Raw genomic sequence first — 15,845 nt, 5'->3', positions numbered from 1 at the left:
GCCACATACACAAAAGTATGTGGACACCCCTTCCAATAAGTAGATTCGGCTATTTCATGCACACCTGTTGCTGACAGGTGTATACAATCGAGCACACAGCCATTCAATCTCCATAGACAAACATTGGCAGTAGAATGGCCTTACTGAAGAGCTCAGTGAATTTCAACATGGCACCGTCATAGGGTGGCACCGTTCCAACAAGTCACTTCGTCAAATTTCTTCCCTGCTAGAGCTGCACCGGTCAACTTTAAGTGCTGTTATTGTGAAGTGGAAATGTCTAGGAGCAACAACGGCTCAGTCGCGAAGCGGTAGGCCACACAAGCTCACAGATCGGGACTGCGTGTAAAAATTGTCCATCCTTGGTTGCAACACTTACTACCAAGTTCCAAACTGCCTCTGGAAGCAATGTCAGCACAATAACTGTTTGTCGGGAGCTTCATGAAATGGGTTTCCATAGCCGAGCAGCCGCATGGAAGCCTAAGATCACCATGCGCAATGCCAAGCGTCGGCTAGAGTGGTTTAAGCTTGCCGCCATTGGACTCTGGAGCAGTGGAAACGTGTTCTCTGGAGTGATGAATCACGCTTCACTGTCTGGCAGTCCGACCAACAAATCTGAGTTTTGCGGATGCCCGGAGAGCGCTACCTACCCCAATGCATAGTGCCAACTGTAAAGTTTGGTGGAGGAGGAATAATGGTCTGGGATTGTTTTTAATGGTTCGGGATAGGCCCCTTAGTTCCAGTGAAGAGAAATCTTAACACTATAGCATAGTGTTCTAGATGATTCTGTGCTTACAACTTTGGCAACAATTTGGGGAAGGCCCTTTCCTGTTTCAGCATGACAATGCCCCCGTGCACAAAGCGAGGACCTTACAGAAATGGTTTGTCGAGATTGGTGGGGAAGAACTTGACCGGCATGCACAGAGCCCTGACCTCAATCCCATCAAACAACTTTGGGATGCACTGGAAGGCTGACTGCGAGCCAGGCCTGATTGCCCAACATCAGTGTCCGGCCACACTAATGCCCTTTTGGCTGAATGGAAGCAAGTCCCCGCAGCAATGTTCCAACATCTAGTGGAAAGCCTTCCCAAAAGTGGAGGCTGTTATAGCAGCAAAGGGGGGACCAACTCCATATTAATGCCCATGATTTTTGGAATGAGATGTTCGACGAGCAGGTGTCCAAATACTTTTAGTCATGTAGGGTGTTTCCCATTGAACAGATTGTAGACATGTTGATTATGGCAGCCACCCGCACCTCTCTGATTCAGACGGGTTGTGTTAAATGTGGAAGACAGATTTCAGTTGAATGCATTGTTGTACAACTGACTAGGTATCTCCCTTTCTTTGATAAATGTGTGGTCATCATCCAGGGGCAGTCTTCTGAGTACAGTCCAACCTAACTATCAGAACTGGTGCAAAAAAAATCTCACGCCGTGAGTTAGAACACATCTGATGTGTACCTGACACATTGTTCTCTGTCCAGCAAGCAAACACAAATTGTAAATGTTTAATTGAACTTGTATGTAGCCTACCCTTACAGGACTATGATCATCTAGAAAGTCTGTCTCATTGAGCCTATATGGGAACCTGCAATGGTTGGGTTTAAATGTTTCATGGGTGTTTTATGAGTGGGTTTTATTAATGCAGTGCAAGGGTCTAAAGTGTTACATTAGCCATTGCTGATATGTATTTTATATTGCTTTGTCACCATAACATACAGAGCTTGCCTGTAGTGGGTGGTTATAGAGTATTGTAGAGATAGCAGTAGGTCAGAATGCCCAGTCAAAGTAGCCATTGAGGAAAGTACTGTCTTTACTATGACCATTGATGTCAGTGTATTTTTTTTCGACACATCACATTATGATGATGCCATTTCAAGCCTGCTGTTTCTAACTCACATTTCTGTCCCTGCATCTTATTTCAATGCATACCTCTGTGCATTGTAAAGTACAATGTTAGTTTTATGTCATCTATCAGTAAAACTTTGCATTCATGGGGATTTAGGATATACTGTTGTTAAAAAAAAAGAATGTACACTGTTATTGGTGTTGGGGGGAAAATGAAATAAAATGGGGGATTGCCTTTAGCTTGAGTCTTTGTTCTCCTTTGGAGATGTAGCCTATCATGTTTAATTATGCACATCAAACATTGTAATATGTATGTAATTGCACCCACGTCATGCACCCATGCTGGCATGCATTTTTTAGATGCATGCCAGCAAAGCCACTACACAACACTAAACAAAACATTAATTGCACTATAATGGTGACAAATGGTGCCCACAAGCGGTTAGGGCCTACATAAAGCTGTTTCAACAGGAGTGCTTTCTTCTCAGCACCATGGAGTGAATCCTTCAAACTGCTACATTTGGCTAATCAGCAGATCCTTGTCTGGCAGCAAAACAGTTCATTCAGCATCATTTACTGCCTTTTTAAAAAACATAGCTGATATGGCTGACCTGCTTAAACAAATGTGGTTTCTAATGACAATTGAGATGCACAAACTATGGCATAAGGGAATGATGAGTGGATAAAAGGCCATCTGTAATTTTGATTAAGACAATGAGAGAGCTAAAACTTTTGTTTAGCATTTTTTAAATGAAGAGTGACAGAATTCAGAACAGGCTGTTTTTCCAGTATTTTCTCTGTATACCAAGTCAGAACTGTAGGATGAATAAAGGGGGCATATAAGCAGTAAATGAAATCTCGTACAATATTCAATTATGATTTCTCTAAAACAGGCTAGTATAGGCTACATGTGCACCACCAAGTCAGAACAGTAGCCTAAGTTATGAGGGGTAAAGGGACCAAATTATTAGGGTGAGGCACATGGGCTACTAACACCTTACTACACAACATACACTTAGTATTTCTTTCTTAGCTACAGTATACAGTTGAAGTCGGAAGTTCACATACACTTAGGTTGGAGTCATTAAAACTCATTTTTCAACCACTCCACAAATTTCTTGTTAACAAACTATAGCTTTGGCAAGTCGGTTAGGACATATACTTTGTGCATGACAAGTAATTTTTCAAAAAATTGTTTACAGACAGATTATTTCACTTATTAACTGTATCACAATTCCAGTGGGTCAGAAGTTCACATACACTAAGTTGGCTGTGCTTTTAAACAGCTTGGAAAATTCCAGAAAATTATGGCTTTAGAAGATTCTGATAGGCTAACCTCAATTGGAGGTGTACCTGTGAATGTATTTCAAGGCCTACCTTCAAACTCAGTGCCTCTTTGCTTGACATGGGAAAATCAAAAGAAATCAGCCAAGACCTCAGGAAAAAAAATGGTAGACCACATGTCTGGTTCATCCTTGGGAGCAATTTCCAAATGCCTGAAGGTACCACTTTCATCTGTACAAACAATAGTACGCAACTATAAACACCATGGGACCACACAGCCATCATACCGCTCAGGAAGGAGATGCATTCTGTCTCCTAGAGATGAACGTACTCCGGTGTGAAAAGTGCAAATCAATCCCAGAACAACAGCAAAGAACTTTGTGAAGATGCTGGAGGAAACGGGTACAAAAGTATCTACAGTATATCCACTGTAACAACGACTCCTATATCGACATAAGCTGAAAGGCCCCACAGCAAGGAAGAAGCCACTGCTCCAAAACCGCCATAAAAAAGCCAGACTACGGTTTGCAACTGCACATGGGGACAAAGATTGTACTTTTTGGAGAAATGTCCTCTGGTCTGATGAAACAAAAACAGAACTGTTTGGCCATAGTGACTGTCGTTATGTTTGGAGGAAAAAGGGGGAGGCTTGCAAGCAGAAGAACACCATCCCAACCGTGAAGCACAGGGGTGGTTGCATCATGTTGTGGGGGTGCTTTGCTGCAAGAGGGACTGGTGCACTTCACAAAATAGATGTCATCATGAGGAAAGAAATGTATGTGGATATATTGAAGCAACATCTCAAGACATCAGGAAGTTAAAGCTTGGTCGTAAATGGGTCTTCCAAATGGACAATGACCCCAAGCATACTTCCGAAGTTGTGGCAAAATGGCTTAAGGAAAACAATCAAGGTATTGGAGTGACCATTACAAAGCCCTGACCTCAATCCCATAGAAAATTATTCACCCAATTTATTGTGGGAAGCTTGTGGAAGGCTACCCAAAACGTTTGACCCAAGTTAAACAATTTTAAAAGCAATACTATCAAATACTAATTGAGTGTATGTCAAATTCTGCTGAAATAAATCACTCTCTTCTGACATTTCACATTCTTAAAATAAAGTGGTCCTAACTGACCTAAAACAGGGATTTTTTACTAGGATTAAATGTAAAAAACTGAGTTTTTAAATGTACTTGGCTAACGTGTATGTACACTTCTGAATTCAACGGTATTATGTGACTAGTTAAGTCCATTTGTACTCCTGAACATATTTAGGTATGCCATAACAGTGGTTGAATAATTATTGACTCAAAATTTTTTGAAAATGTATTTGGCTAAGGTGTTATAAACTTTCCGACTTCAACTGTACATACCTCCCTGGCAGCCTACGATTTGATTTGATTTGATTTGGCATATTACACAATTAATGCAGCAGCATATAATACATTTTTGGACTCGTTGTTCTGTGCTCACTTGAACAGGAAGGTGGTACAGCGGTCCTTCTTGTGGGCACATTTTGTCATGAACCTTTTCATCAAAGTCTGGCATTCTCTGGATTTATAGTGCTTTCAAAACAACAGGGAACCCGGAAAAAACAAGATTGAAACATGTCGGTGATCTTCAGGTCGGAGCTCTAGAAAGAGGCACGAGCTCCCGTGTTGGATGACTGTTCAAAACGTATTTTTCCAATCCGAGTTCCCACTTGTCTTTAACTCACTGAAGTCTGAGATTTCCAAGTTGTTTTGAACACAGCAGAAGTTATTATGCTGGATTGATAGCATGGCGAATGTATTCAACCTTTTCTGGCCCATGGTGTTGCCTGTGAATGTTTATCCATTTAAACTAGGAAAAGAGACCCTTATACCCTGACTTGAAGCACACACCCTCCACCGAATAGCAGGGGAAGCAAAATATGGATTGCTTTGCAACACTTGCAGTAAAAAAATTGTTTTAGCTAAACAGGTAGGGGAACAGTAGACTACACATCCTCTACATTTGTCACAATTAAAATCATTCAGGATAAGTGGGAAAATCCGTAATTGTGCAAAAGACGAAGGACACTACACATTTGATCAGTCAGAAATAGAATTTATCGAGTCAGACATGACAGCGCTACTCTGATTGGCTAGGGATGTCTTCTCCTTAGCGCTAAATGGCTATTCACAGACTCGCCCCTCCTTGCCTCCAGTAAATTTCATTCTGGAAATTAAAGGTGTGTTTACAATACTTCTTTCTTTGAAATATGAACAAGTAGGATTTTAAAACATCTTCACAGTCTAAATCTTAAGAGTAAATTATGTAATTAATTATTCTGATGCAACACTATCACATACTGTGACAATTTAGACGCAATGATGGTAATAACGATGGTGGGCTCCCTATCAGATATTGGTACGGCCTGAATCCTCTAAACTCGCGATACATGTAACCAGTAGGCTACATTCTCAAGATATCAGACAGTTTCGATGTATCTTATCAGTTCTTGATACATTATATCGCTGGCAGTAGTGTGTTATTATTAGATTGCCCTTTCTCTCTACATATTTTCCATTGAAACATGCTGCGTGTGAGATCGGCATTGTGTCATTCTTGGAGGGGGTATGTAATTTCACATGAACATACACGATACCAACTTACCTTAGCTTTGACTTTTCGTAGCCTAATGTCATTTGCATTATTTCGGTAGTTGATAGTCGATTTAATTATAGTCGAGTTGATAGTCGATAGTCGAACCAGAACGTTTTTTTCCACACTGTACAATTGGCCAATTAGGACAATTACAAATAAACTTCAAATTAAAGGCAATAATGCTGAATGTGTTATGTAATGATTTAAGAATGTCTTTCCTTGCCAGCCACCAGACCCTTTCAACGCGAGCTAAATGAGTTTAAATAAGTTCTTCATGATTTTGTTTCTTCTGGTTAACATTCCAAGGCGCGTGCGTGAAGGTAACAGTTCACGGAAGTGCACATTCATTCAACAAGCAGCATTGTGACATGACTTCAGCTAAAAAAAATTGGTTAGTTAAAAGCCTGAAGTGGGACTGGTGTTCTGCAAGAAATGGACTCAAGACACCTTGATATGGGCAAGCCAGCTGCATGAATTTCTACTCATGTTTGTTTATGCAGTAACCCAATTAAAACATTATAGGAATTTTGAGTCTCTTTAGAGGTCTATGGTGGTGAAGATCAATAAACATTTATAAAGGTTGTCTTTTGTACACCAGATCACCCATTTTAAATATTTGAATACCAGCCCCTGTCTCCCCGGTTTGAAACTCTGACCTTCACTGACTGTTTAGTTTGGCGGTGTTGTAACTTTTCCACAAATAACTTTTAAATAGACACTTCACCCTGACTCACAGAGAGGAGTGTAATAAGAAAAAAAGCCTTATTGCAATTGTTTGCTTGCTGCTATAGGGAGTCTCGGCCAGAATAACTCATGTGAAATTACCTCTAGTAAATGACTTATTCCAGCTGACACAAGACGGCAGCTTGCCAACATGTTGCAGTGAAGAGGCAGGATGGAATCAGCATGGAGACCACCTGTATACTCATAAGACTGAGTTCAACATTGTACCATGACCACAATCTACATGGCCAGTAAAGCCTTATTCGGGTCCAAAGCATTGTGCCTGGTTTATACAATGTGAGGATTTGGACTTGCCTCAAAATAAACTTGAATGGCATTCATTCCTATCCATCAACATATTAAAACATAGCTGTATAAAGGGTTAAGAGAATGAATGGCCAGTAGGCTACCTCAGGTATAGGGCTATAACACATTGATGAACACATTTTTCAGGATGAGACACATTCCATCCAGAAATCTGATACTATGTGGAAATATCTACTGTATGCATATGTCTGTCTTCACTTGGTGTGCATTGGTCCTAGCATGTGTGTCTGCTTGTGTGCAGTTTCAGGACCTTCCCCTGTGCAGCTGTTGAGGTGAAGAATGAGCCCATCCTGGGATTCAACGAGGGCAGTCCAGAGAGGGCCGAGCTGCAGAAGGTACACACACAATCATACATGCACACAATCATACATCCACACACTCTCAAGCAACATCCACCTGCACCATTCAGTATATGCCCTTTGTGACCTACAACAAGGTCATCTCTCTAAAAGGTGAGACACAATAATTGTGTGTGTGTGATAGGCCCTGGATGACCTGAAGGGGAAGACAGAGGAGATTCCCTGTGTGGTTGGAGATGAACATGTGTGGACCAAAGACATCAGATACCAGCTATCAGTGAGTAGAGTCAACAGCATGTCCCTAATCTGAGCAAACTATTGCTCCATGCTGCCTGCAAATATGGGAGCCTGGAGACTGAAGTTCTCACTTTTCACTCACACTGCTGCTCAGATATACAGCATACTGTCTAATCCAAACCGAAGCATTCAAGGCCTGTCAAGTTAAACTGTAAATGACTGTATTACCGTTGGGTTATCAGCTGTGTGTTTTCTTCGGTTTCTGATAAGATCCATTGACTATCATAAACTAATGCTACTTTGCTGGAGGCCTGCCTTTTATTTCTACCTTTTGATAAAGACCAGTACCACACTCTTTTTTTACATTTTATTTCCTGAAGGTATTATAACCGATTGTAATTTTATTTTCAAAGCCCTTCAACCACTCACACAAACTGGCCAAGTTTTGCTATGCTGACAAGGTAAACTAAGAGTACAATTCTTCTGTTTTTATGTGTCAGACATTTTCCAAGATTTACATGACATGACTGGATGGTGTTACCTCGGTATGATTGATACAGGACCTGCTCAACAAAGCTATCTTAGCCTCTGTGGCGGCGAGGAGAGAATGGGACCTGAAACCCATCCAGGACCGAGCCCAGGTCCTCTTTAAGGCTGCTGACATCATCAGTGGACCTAAGAGAGCTGAGATTCTGGCCAAGACCATGATCGGCCAGGTACAGTGAACTATTTAGCCTCCATGGGGTTTTCATAGTCTTACTGTATATTTGTGGTATTGTTGAATATCACCAAGGGGATCTCCTGTGTTTAAATTGAGTGATATTCATCCCCTCCGCTTTCTATTTCCTTTTTTTCCCTTTTTTTTCTAGGGCAAAACAGTGGTGCAGGCAGAGATTGATGCGGCTGCAGAGCTAATAGACTTCTTCCGGTTCAATGCGAAGCACGCTGTTGAACTGGAGAGCCAGCAGCCCCTGGACAGTGATGGTAGCACCAACACCATGCTCTACCGTGGGCTGGAGGTGAGCACTCTCTGGTCCTACCATTATCTGTTCAATTTAATAATAGTCAGTCACAGACAAAAATCTGTATACTTGGGGATATGTTAGGATTGATTTCTGGAACTCTTATATTCCAGGACTTTTTATGTCAACACTTTTATTTCCCCTTTAACTATAGGGTTTTGTAGCTGCTGTCGCCCCATTTAACTTCACTGCAATTGGTGGAAACCTAGCAGGTACACCTGCTCTCATGGTAAGTCCCCTCCTACTAACAACAATACAAACATTTCCTTATAGTTGTAATTTACTTCACATTAAGTTCCTTGTGTGTTTTGTTGGTTATAGTCTGAATTGAATTGGACTTTCTTTGTTTGCCCTGGCTCTGTGTTTGTCAGGGTAATGTAGTTCTGTGGAAGCCTAGCGACACAGCCATGTCAGCTAGCTACGCCGTATACAATGTTCTGCGGGAGTCAGGGTTACCCCCCAACATCATCCAGTTTGTGCCAGCCGACGGACCAGTGTTTGGAGACACCATCACTTCTTCTGAACATCTGGCTGGCATCAACTTTACCGGCAGTGTCCCGTATGTGTCCGTCTGTATACGTTTATGTATATTAACCTGAAACTGTCTGCCACTTTTCATTTAGACCAGTTTCACATAATGTGTGATAACCCCTGTATTTTCTTAACAACCCATTCATCTTTATCAGTACCTTCAAGCGCCTGTGGAAACAAGTGGCCCAGAACCTGGATATCTACAAGAACTTCCCTCGGGTGGGAGGAGGTGGGTTGGAGCAACACCGCCACACACTAGCTGTACAGCCCGTACACCGCCAGGCACTAGCTGTACAGCCCGTACACCGCCAGGCGCTAGCTGTACACCGCCAGGCGCTAGCTGTACACCGCCAGGCGCTAGCTGTACACCGCCAGGCGCTAGCTGTACACCGCCAGGCGCTAGCTGTACAGCCCATACACCGCAACACACTAGCTGTTTAATTAGCTGTACATTGAACATTACATGGGAATATCATCTTTATTCTTATGCCTATGTTGGGGTGTGAATGTTAAAACACTTCAACAAAATTGGGATTGTTAAATGTTTTTTGTTCTTAGCCTATTCATTGATGATAGGCCCTGCTTTACTTAATTTCAGAGACATTACAAGCCTTGATATTGCGATACAACATTCCATTGTGAGATACAGCTTTTGATTGCCAATAGTTAGGCCAAGTGCACGATTCTGACTCTGTTTGCCTGGTAGTCGAGCTGCCTATACTGTGCCTGTCCTCTTTCTCTTCACCCCTCACTAGCTCGCTATGAAAGATGCAAGTGTTTGTGTTCTCGGAACTACAGCAACTAATCACTCTCCTCCGTTCCAAAATTCTGAACCTTAGGAGGCGACGGTCAAGTCATGTGTTGTCCGAAATGACCTGCCAAGCCGCACTTAACACCAGCTCGCTTAACCTAGAAGCCAGCTGCACCAATGTGTCAGAGGAAACACTGTTCAACGGACAACCAAAGTCAACCTGCAGGTGCCCGGCCTGCCACAAGGAGTCACTAGAGCGCGATGAGCGAAGTAAAGCCCCCCCGGCCAATAGTGCGCCGCCCTATGGGACTCCCGGTCATGGTCGTTTGTGACACAAACTAGGATCGAACACCAGGCTGTAGTGACGCCGCATCACTGCGATGCAGTGCCTTAGACCTCTGCGCCACTCGGAAGGCCTATAATTATGGTTTTATTAGCCGTTTAAATTGTCCATTTGTCACATCCCTAACCTATATCACTCTTTACACATTGCTTCACTGACATTCTCATCTGTCATGTCTTTCAGAATGCGGCGGTAAGAACTTCCACTTTGTGCACAAGTCTGCGGATGTGCGGAGTGTGGTGACTGGGACCATCCGCTCTGCGTTTGAGTACGGAGGGCAGAAGTGCTCAGCCTGCTCCAGGATGTATGTACCAGACTCCCTGTGGCCCCAGATCAAACAGGGGCTCCTGGACATCCACAAGCAGCTCAAAGTTGGAGACGTGAGTGGGCAACTGACCTTAGCTCTGAGGACTGTCAGATTCATCAGTGACTGGCACTAGGGTTATTTTGGTGGGAATAGATACAGCCAGTTGAGTTGTTCTGCTGTAGCAGTTTTTTAAAACTGTTAAAGTTTGTACTGTAAGTGTTCATTCGATGTCAGGTTGTTGTTAAGTGTCTTTCTGTCTCCCCTGTCTAGCCTGTGGAGGACTGGAGTACATTCTTCTCTGCTGTGATTGATGACAAGGTACAGTACTGTGACATTTTCACCACACTGGATGCTTGATTAGAACCAGCTTTATTACTTCTGAACAAGATTAATGTTTATATTTTCAAAATTACTTCTTCTTCTTTTAGTCCTTTGCTCGTATTAAGAAGTGGTTGGACCATGCCAAGTCATCCCCAAAGTTAAAAATAATTGCTGGGGGACACTGTGATGACAAGAAGGGTTACTTTGTGGAGCCGACCATCATTGAGAGCACAGACCCACAGGAAGCCATCATGGCCGAGGTAAGACTTGATATTGTAGATCACTTCTTTCCCCATCACTGTTAGCCTATGGAACTTCATAATGTGACTCTGTTATGGACCCGATTAGACAACCTACTGTGATACTATACTTGTTGTGTGTAGGGGCCCTACGCTTGCCTAATTGTTCTGTAACCTGACTAGGCAGGTGCGTTACTGTGAAAGTATGAATGTGCGGTCCGGGTTGGGTGTGGTTGTGCCTGGGAACAGAGTGTTTGCTTACTGGGGATCTGGGTGGACAGTTCCAATGTGACTGGTCGGGCCAGCACAAGGGGGTCGTTGATGTAAGGTTGGTGATTTAAAAACTCCAAAAGGGCATGTCAAACGGAAGATCCAAAAGCTCCGTGGATCGGTAGATAACCCTCGTTTAGCTGATTAGCTTGGTAATCCCCCCACCTGTGCATACACCACAGACTTCTTATGCATACCGGAGCTTCGTTGAATGGCCCAGAGTGCCACTTTCCCCAAGGTGTGGGACGTGTAACTGTGGCCTGACTGTGCTGACTAACTGGCCTACCACACATACCTACTACATAACATTTCCAGTTGAAAGATCTCAGAATAAACATCTGAGAACCATGTGTTCTCACTTCTTTGAACCAACCTACCAGAGTTATACCAGACATACATACCGAACATGTCAGAATTACTTGACAGACTCAGTTTGGTTTGAATTGCTGAAAATGACTGACTTGTTCATTTATCCTTGTCTAATAGATATTGCTGTCTTATGGAGAAAAGGAGCAGGATTATTTTATCAATTTTAACTGAGGCCAGCGGTCAGGCTGAGGGCTAAGTGCTTGGATTAATTTATATACATGTACAATGCCTTCAGAAGGTATTCATACCCCTTGACCTAGTTTTTTTCTCTCACCCATCTAGACACAATACCCCATAATGAAAAAGTGATTATTTAAAAAGAATGTTGCCAATTGATTGAAAATAAAATACAAGAAAATCTAATTGACAGAAGTATTTGCACACCTAAGTCAATACTTTGTAGAAGCAACTTTGACAGTGACTACAGCTGTGAGTCTTTCTGGGTAAGTCTCTAAGAGCTTTCCACACCTGGATTGTGCAACATTTGCCCATTAATTAATAACGTCACCATGCTCAAAGGGATATTCAATCATTTTTACCTATCTACCAATAGGTGCCCTTCTTTGCGAGGCATAAGAACAACCTCCATGGTCTTTGTGGTTGAATCGGTTTGAAATTCACTGCTCGACTGAGGAACCTTACAATTATCTGTATGTGTGGGGTGCAGAGATGAGGTAGTCATTCAAAAAAATAATTAAAACTCATTTTTCAACCACTCCACAAATTTTTTGTTAATAAACTATAGTTTCAGCAAGTCGGTTAGGACATCTACTTTGTGTAGGACACAAGTCATTTTTTCCAACAATTGTTTAGACAGATTATTTCACTTACAATTCACTGTATCACAATTCCAGTTGGTCAGAAGTTTACATACACTAAGTTGACTGTGCCTTTAAACAGCTTGGAAAATTCCAGGAAATTATGTCATAGGCTAATTGACATAATTTGAGTCAATTGGATGCATTTCAATGCTTACCTTCAAACTTAGTTCCTCTTTGCTTGACATCACGGGAGAATCAAAAGAATTCAGCCAAGGCCTCAGAAAAAAAATTGTATACCTCCACATATCTGGTTCATCCTTGGGAGCAATTTCCAAATGCCTGAAGGTACCACGTTCATCTGTACAAATAATAGTACGCAAGTATAAACACCATGGGACCAAGCAGCCTTCATACCGCTCAGGAAGGAGACGCGTCTGTCTCCTAGAGATTAACGTACTTTGGTGAGAAAAGTGCAAATCAATCCCAGAACAACAGCAAAGGACTTTGTGACGATGCTGGAGGAAACAGATACTAAAGTATCTATATCCACAGTAAAACGAGTCCTATATCGACATAACCTGAAAGGCCACACAGCAAGGCAGAAGCCACTGCTCCAAAACCGCCATAAAAAAGTCAGATTATGGTTTGCAATTGCACATGGGGACAAAGATTGTACTTTTTGGAGAAATATCCTCTGGTCAAAAATAGAACTGTTTGACCATAATGCCCATTGTTATGTTTGGAGGAAAAAGGGGAGGCTTGCAAGCAGAAGAACACCATCTCAACTGTGAAGCGTGGGGGTGGTTGCATCATGTTGTGGGGGTGCTTTGCTGCAGGAGGAACTGGTGCACTTCACAAAATATGAGGAATTAAATTTATGTGGATATATTGAAGCAACATCTCAATAAATCAGTCAGGAACTTAAAGCTTGGTCGCAAATGGGTATTCCAAATGGACAGTGACCCCAAGCATACTTCCAAAGTTGTGGCAAATGGCCATCACAAAGCCCTGACCTCAATCCTATAGAAGATTTGTGGGCAGAACTGAAAAAGCGAGTGCGAGCAAGGAGGCCTACATACCTGACTCAGTTACCAGCTCTGGGGGCCAAAATTCACCCAACTTATTGTGGGAAGCTTGTGGAAGGCTACTCAAAACATTTTACCCAAGTTAAACAATTAAAAGGCAATGTTACCAAATACTAATTGAGTGTATGTAAACTTCTGACCCACTGGGAATATGATGAAAGAAATAAAAGCTGAAATCATTCTCTCTACTGAGTTTTTAAATGTATTTGGCTAAAGTGTAATGTAAACTTCTGAATTCAGCTGTATTATGTGACTAGTTAAGCACATTTTTACTCCTGAACATAGTTAGGTATGCCATTAGAGATTGAATAATTATTGACTCAAGAAATTTCAGCTTTTTGTTTTTAATTAAGGTAATTAATAATTAAGGTAGGTCAATTAATATAGGAATGTATAACTAACTTTCTTATAACTCTGTTCTTGATGAACGTCCTGTAGGAAATCTTTGGCCCAGTTCTGTCTGTCTATGTTTACCCTGAGAACAACTACAAGGAGGTTCTAAACCTTATAGACAACACATCACCATACGCCCTGACAGGAGCGGTCTTCGCTCTTGACAAGTAAGTTAGAACACTCCATCTGTTTTTTTATGGTGTACCATAATTTTACTGTGAAAGGGTTGCTTGCTCCATGAAGACTGAACGTAATATAGTTATCCCTATAACTTTTCAGATAATTTCTTATGGATGCCAACCACGCCTACTATGATCTGCTCATTGTTAATAGATTTGACTTTACACAGAAATTGACACTTGTCAAGAAAACGTCCTAATCCTTTAATCATATTTGTTCCAGGAATGTTGTAGATGAGGCAGCTAAGGCCTTGAGGAACGCTGCAGGAAATTACTACGTGAATGACAAGTCCACCGGCTCGATTGTCGCCCAGCAGCCATTTGGTGGCGCCAGAGCTTCAGGTAAAATTACCCACACACCACTCCAAAGCTTTGATATTAATTTGACTGTCAACAGTTCTATGAAGCAGGACTTTTCATGACTCCTGATGAGCTCTCTTTGTCTGACATAATGCCTTCTGCCGACATCATTTTTATTAATATGAAATAGGATGAATATAAGCACTTATAACAGCTAAAACGTGAACATTCTTGTCTGCATAGGTACCAATGACAAACCTGGTGGTCCTCACTACGTCCTGCGATGGACATCCCCACAGGTGGTCAAGGCCACCCACGTCCCGCTCAGAGAATGGAAGTACCCATACATGGGTTAAAAAGACAGTACTGTACCCCCCTCCCCAACCATGTGGCCCTCATCCAATCCTAGCTTTGTAGAGGAATCTGTCGGCTTTTTGTCCTATCCCTCTCTCCAGTCAAGACTGACAATGAAATGAAGAGGGGAAACCTTCTTCTTACTCGTCCAAGTTTTAGTCCTTTTTAGCCCTTACAAGCCTGCACTGAAGCACTGAAACTAATTTTTAGCTCAGGGTTTCCCCAACCTGGTCCTCGGGACCCCAAGGGCTGCATGTTTTTGTCCTAGCACTACACTGTTGATTCAAATAATCAACTAATCAAGCTTTGATTATTTGAAATCAACTGTGTAGTATTACGGCAAAAACCAAAACATTTTGGTTGGTTGAGTTGGGGAAATGCTCTATTAGCTGTTCTAAATTAAAAGGGGGAGCAAAGGCGCCCCTCTCTGGCACTTCATGAGATCAGCAGGAGCTGAGCCAGATCAGATGGCCTGCTAGCTGTACAGAAGAATGGCACTATGAAACGTCCCATGGATCCACAGACCGTACCAGTCAAAAGTTTGGACACACCTACTCATTCAAGGGTTTTTATTCATTTTTTAAACTATTTTCTACATTGTAGAATAATAGTGAAGACTTCAACACTATGAAATAACACACATGGAATCATGTAGTAAGCAAAAAAATGTTTAACAAAGTAAAATATATTTTAAGTCAATTCAAAATAGCCACCCTTTAGCTTGATAACCGCTTTACACACTCTTGGCATTCTCTCAACCAGCTTCATGAGGAATGATTTTTCAACAGTCTTGAAGGAGTTCAAACATGTGCTGAGCACTTGTTGGCTGCTCTTCCTTCAATCTGCGGTCCAACTCATCCCAAACCATCTCAATTGGGTTGAAGTTGGGTGATTGTGGCGCCTAGTCATCTGATGCAGCACCATCACTCTCCTTCTTGGTCAAATAGCCCTTACACAGCCCGGATGTGTGTTTTGGATCATTGTCCTGTTAAAAAACAAATGATAGTTCCACTAATCGCAAACCAGATAGCATGGCGTATCACTGCAGAATGCTCTGGTAGCCATGCTGATTAAGTGTGCCTTGAATTCTAAATAAATCACTGAGCAAAGCACTATCACACCACCTCCATGCTTCACGGTGGGAACCACACATGAGGAGATCATCCGTTCACCTACTCTGCGTCTCACAAAGACAAGGTGGGTAGAAACAAAAATCTCAAATTTGGACTCATCAGACCAGAGGACAGATATCCACCGTTCTAATGTCCATTGCTTAGA

General features: G+C 42.1%; 1 protein-coding gene across 1 annotated transcript; it reads left to right on the top strand.

The window, feature by feature from the left end:
* The first annotated feature begins 5,557 nt into the window (after positions 1-5,557).
* Positions 5,558-15,192, top strand: aldh4a1 (aldehyde dehydrogenase 4 family, member A1). The gene is made up of 15 exons (XM_024379046.2): positions 5,558-5,726; positions 7,048-7,141; positions 7,290-7,382; positions 7,756-7,803; positions 7,903-8,058; positions 8,212-8,361; positions 8,519-8,593; positions 8,736-8,923; positions 9,051-9,124; positions 10,173-10,369; positions 10,567-10,614; positions 10,725-10,877; positions 13,780-13,901; positions 14,137-14,255; positions 14,457-15,192. The coding sequence occupies exons 1-15, from the start codon at positions 5,686-5,688 to the stop codon at positions 14,567-14,569; spliced, it is 1,671 nt and encodes a 556-aa protein (XP_024234814.1). The 5' UTR covers positions 5,558-5,685; the 3' UTR covers positions 14,570-15,192.
* Positions 15,193-15,845: the final 653 nt, after the last annotated feature.

Source organism: Oncorhynchus tshawytscha, linkage group LG02 (genome assembly GCF_018296145.1).
Source record: "Oncorhynchus tshawytscha isolate Ot180627B linkage group LG02, Otsh_v2.0, whole genome shotgun sequence".
NCBI lineage: Eukaryota > Metazoa > Chordata > Actinopteri > Salmoniformes > Salmonidae > Oncorhynchus > Oncorhynchus tshawytscha.
The sequence above is the reverse complement of the archived record's forward strand: the minus strand, read 5'-3'. Positions and strand labels throughout refer to the sequence as shown.

Excerpts from the sequence above, each read along its gene's own strand:
- aldh4a1 (XM_024379046.2), top strand. The coding sequence starts at position 5,686 with ATGCTGCGTGTGAGATCGGCATTGTGTCATTCTTGGAGGGG. Across the intron at positions 8,059-8,211 it reads CCAAGACCATGATCGGCCAG|GGCAAAACAGTGGTGCAGGC; the intron begins GTACAGTGAACT and ends TTTTTTTTCTAG. Across the intron at positions 10,878-13,779 it reads AGGAAGCCATCATGGCCGAG|GAAATCTTTGGCCCAGTTCT; the intron begins GTAAGACTTGAT and ends AACGTCCTGTAG.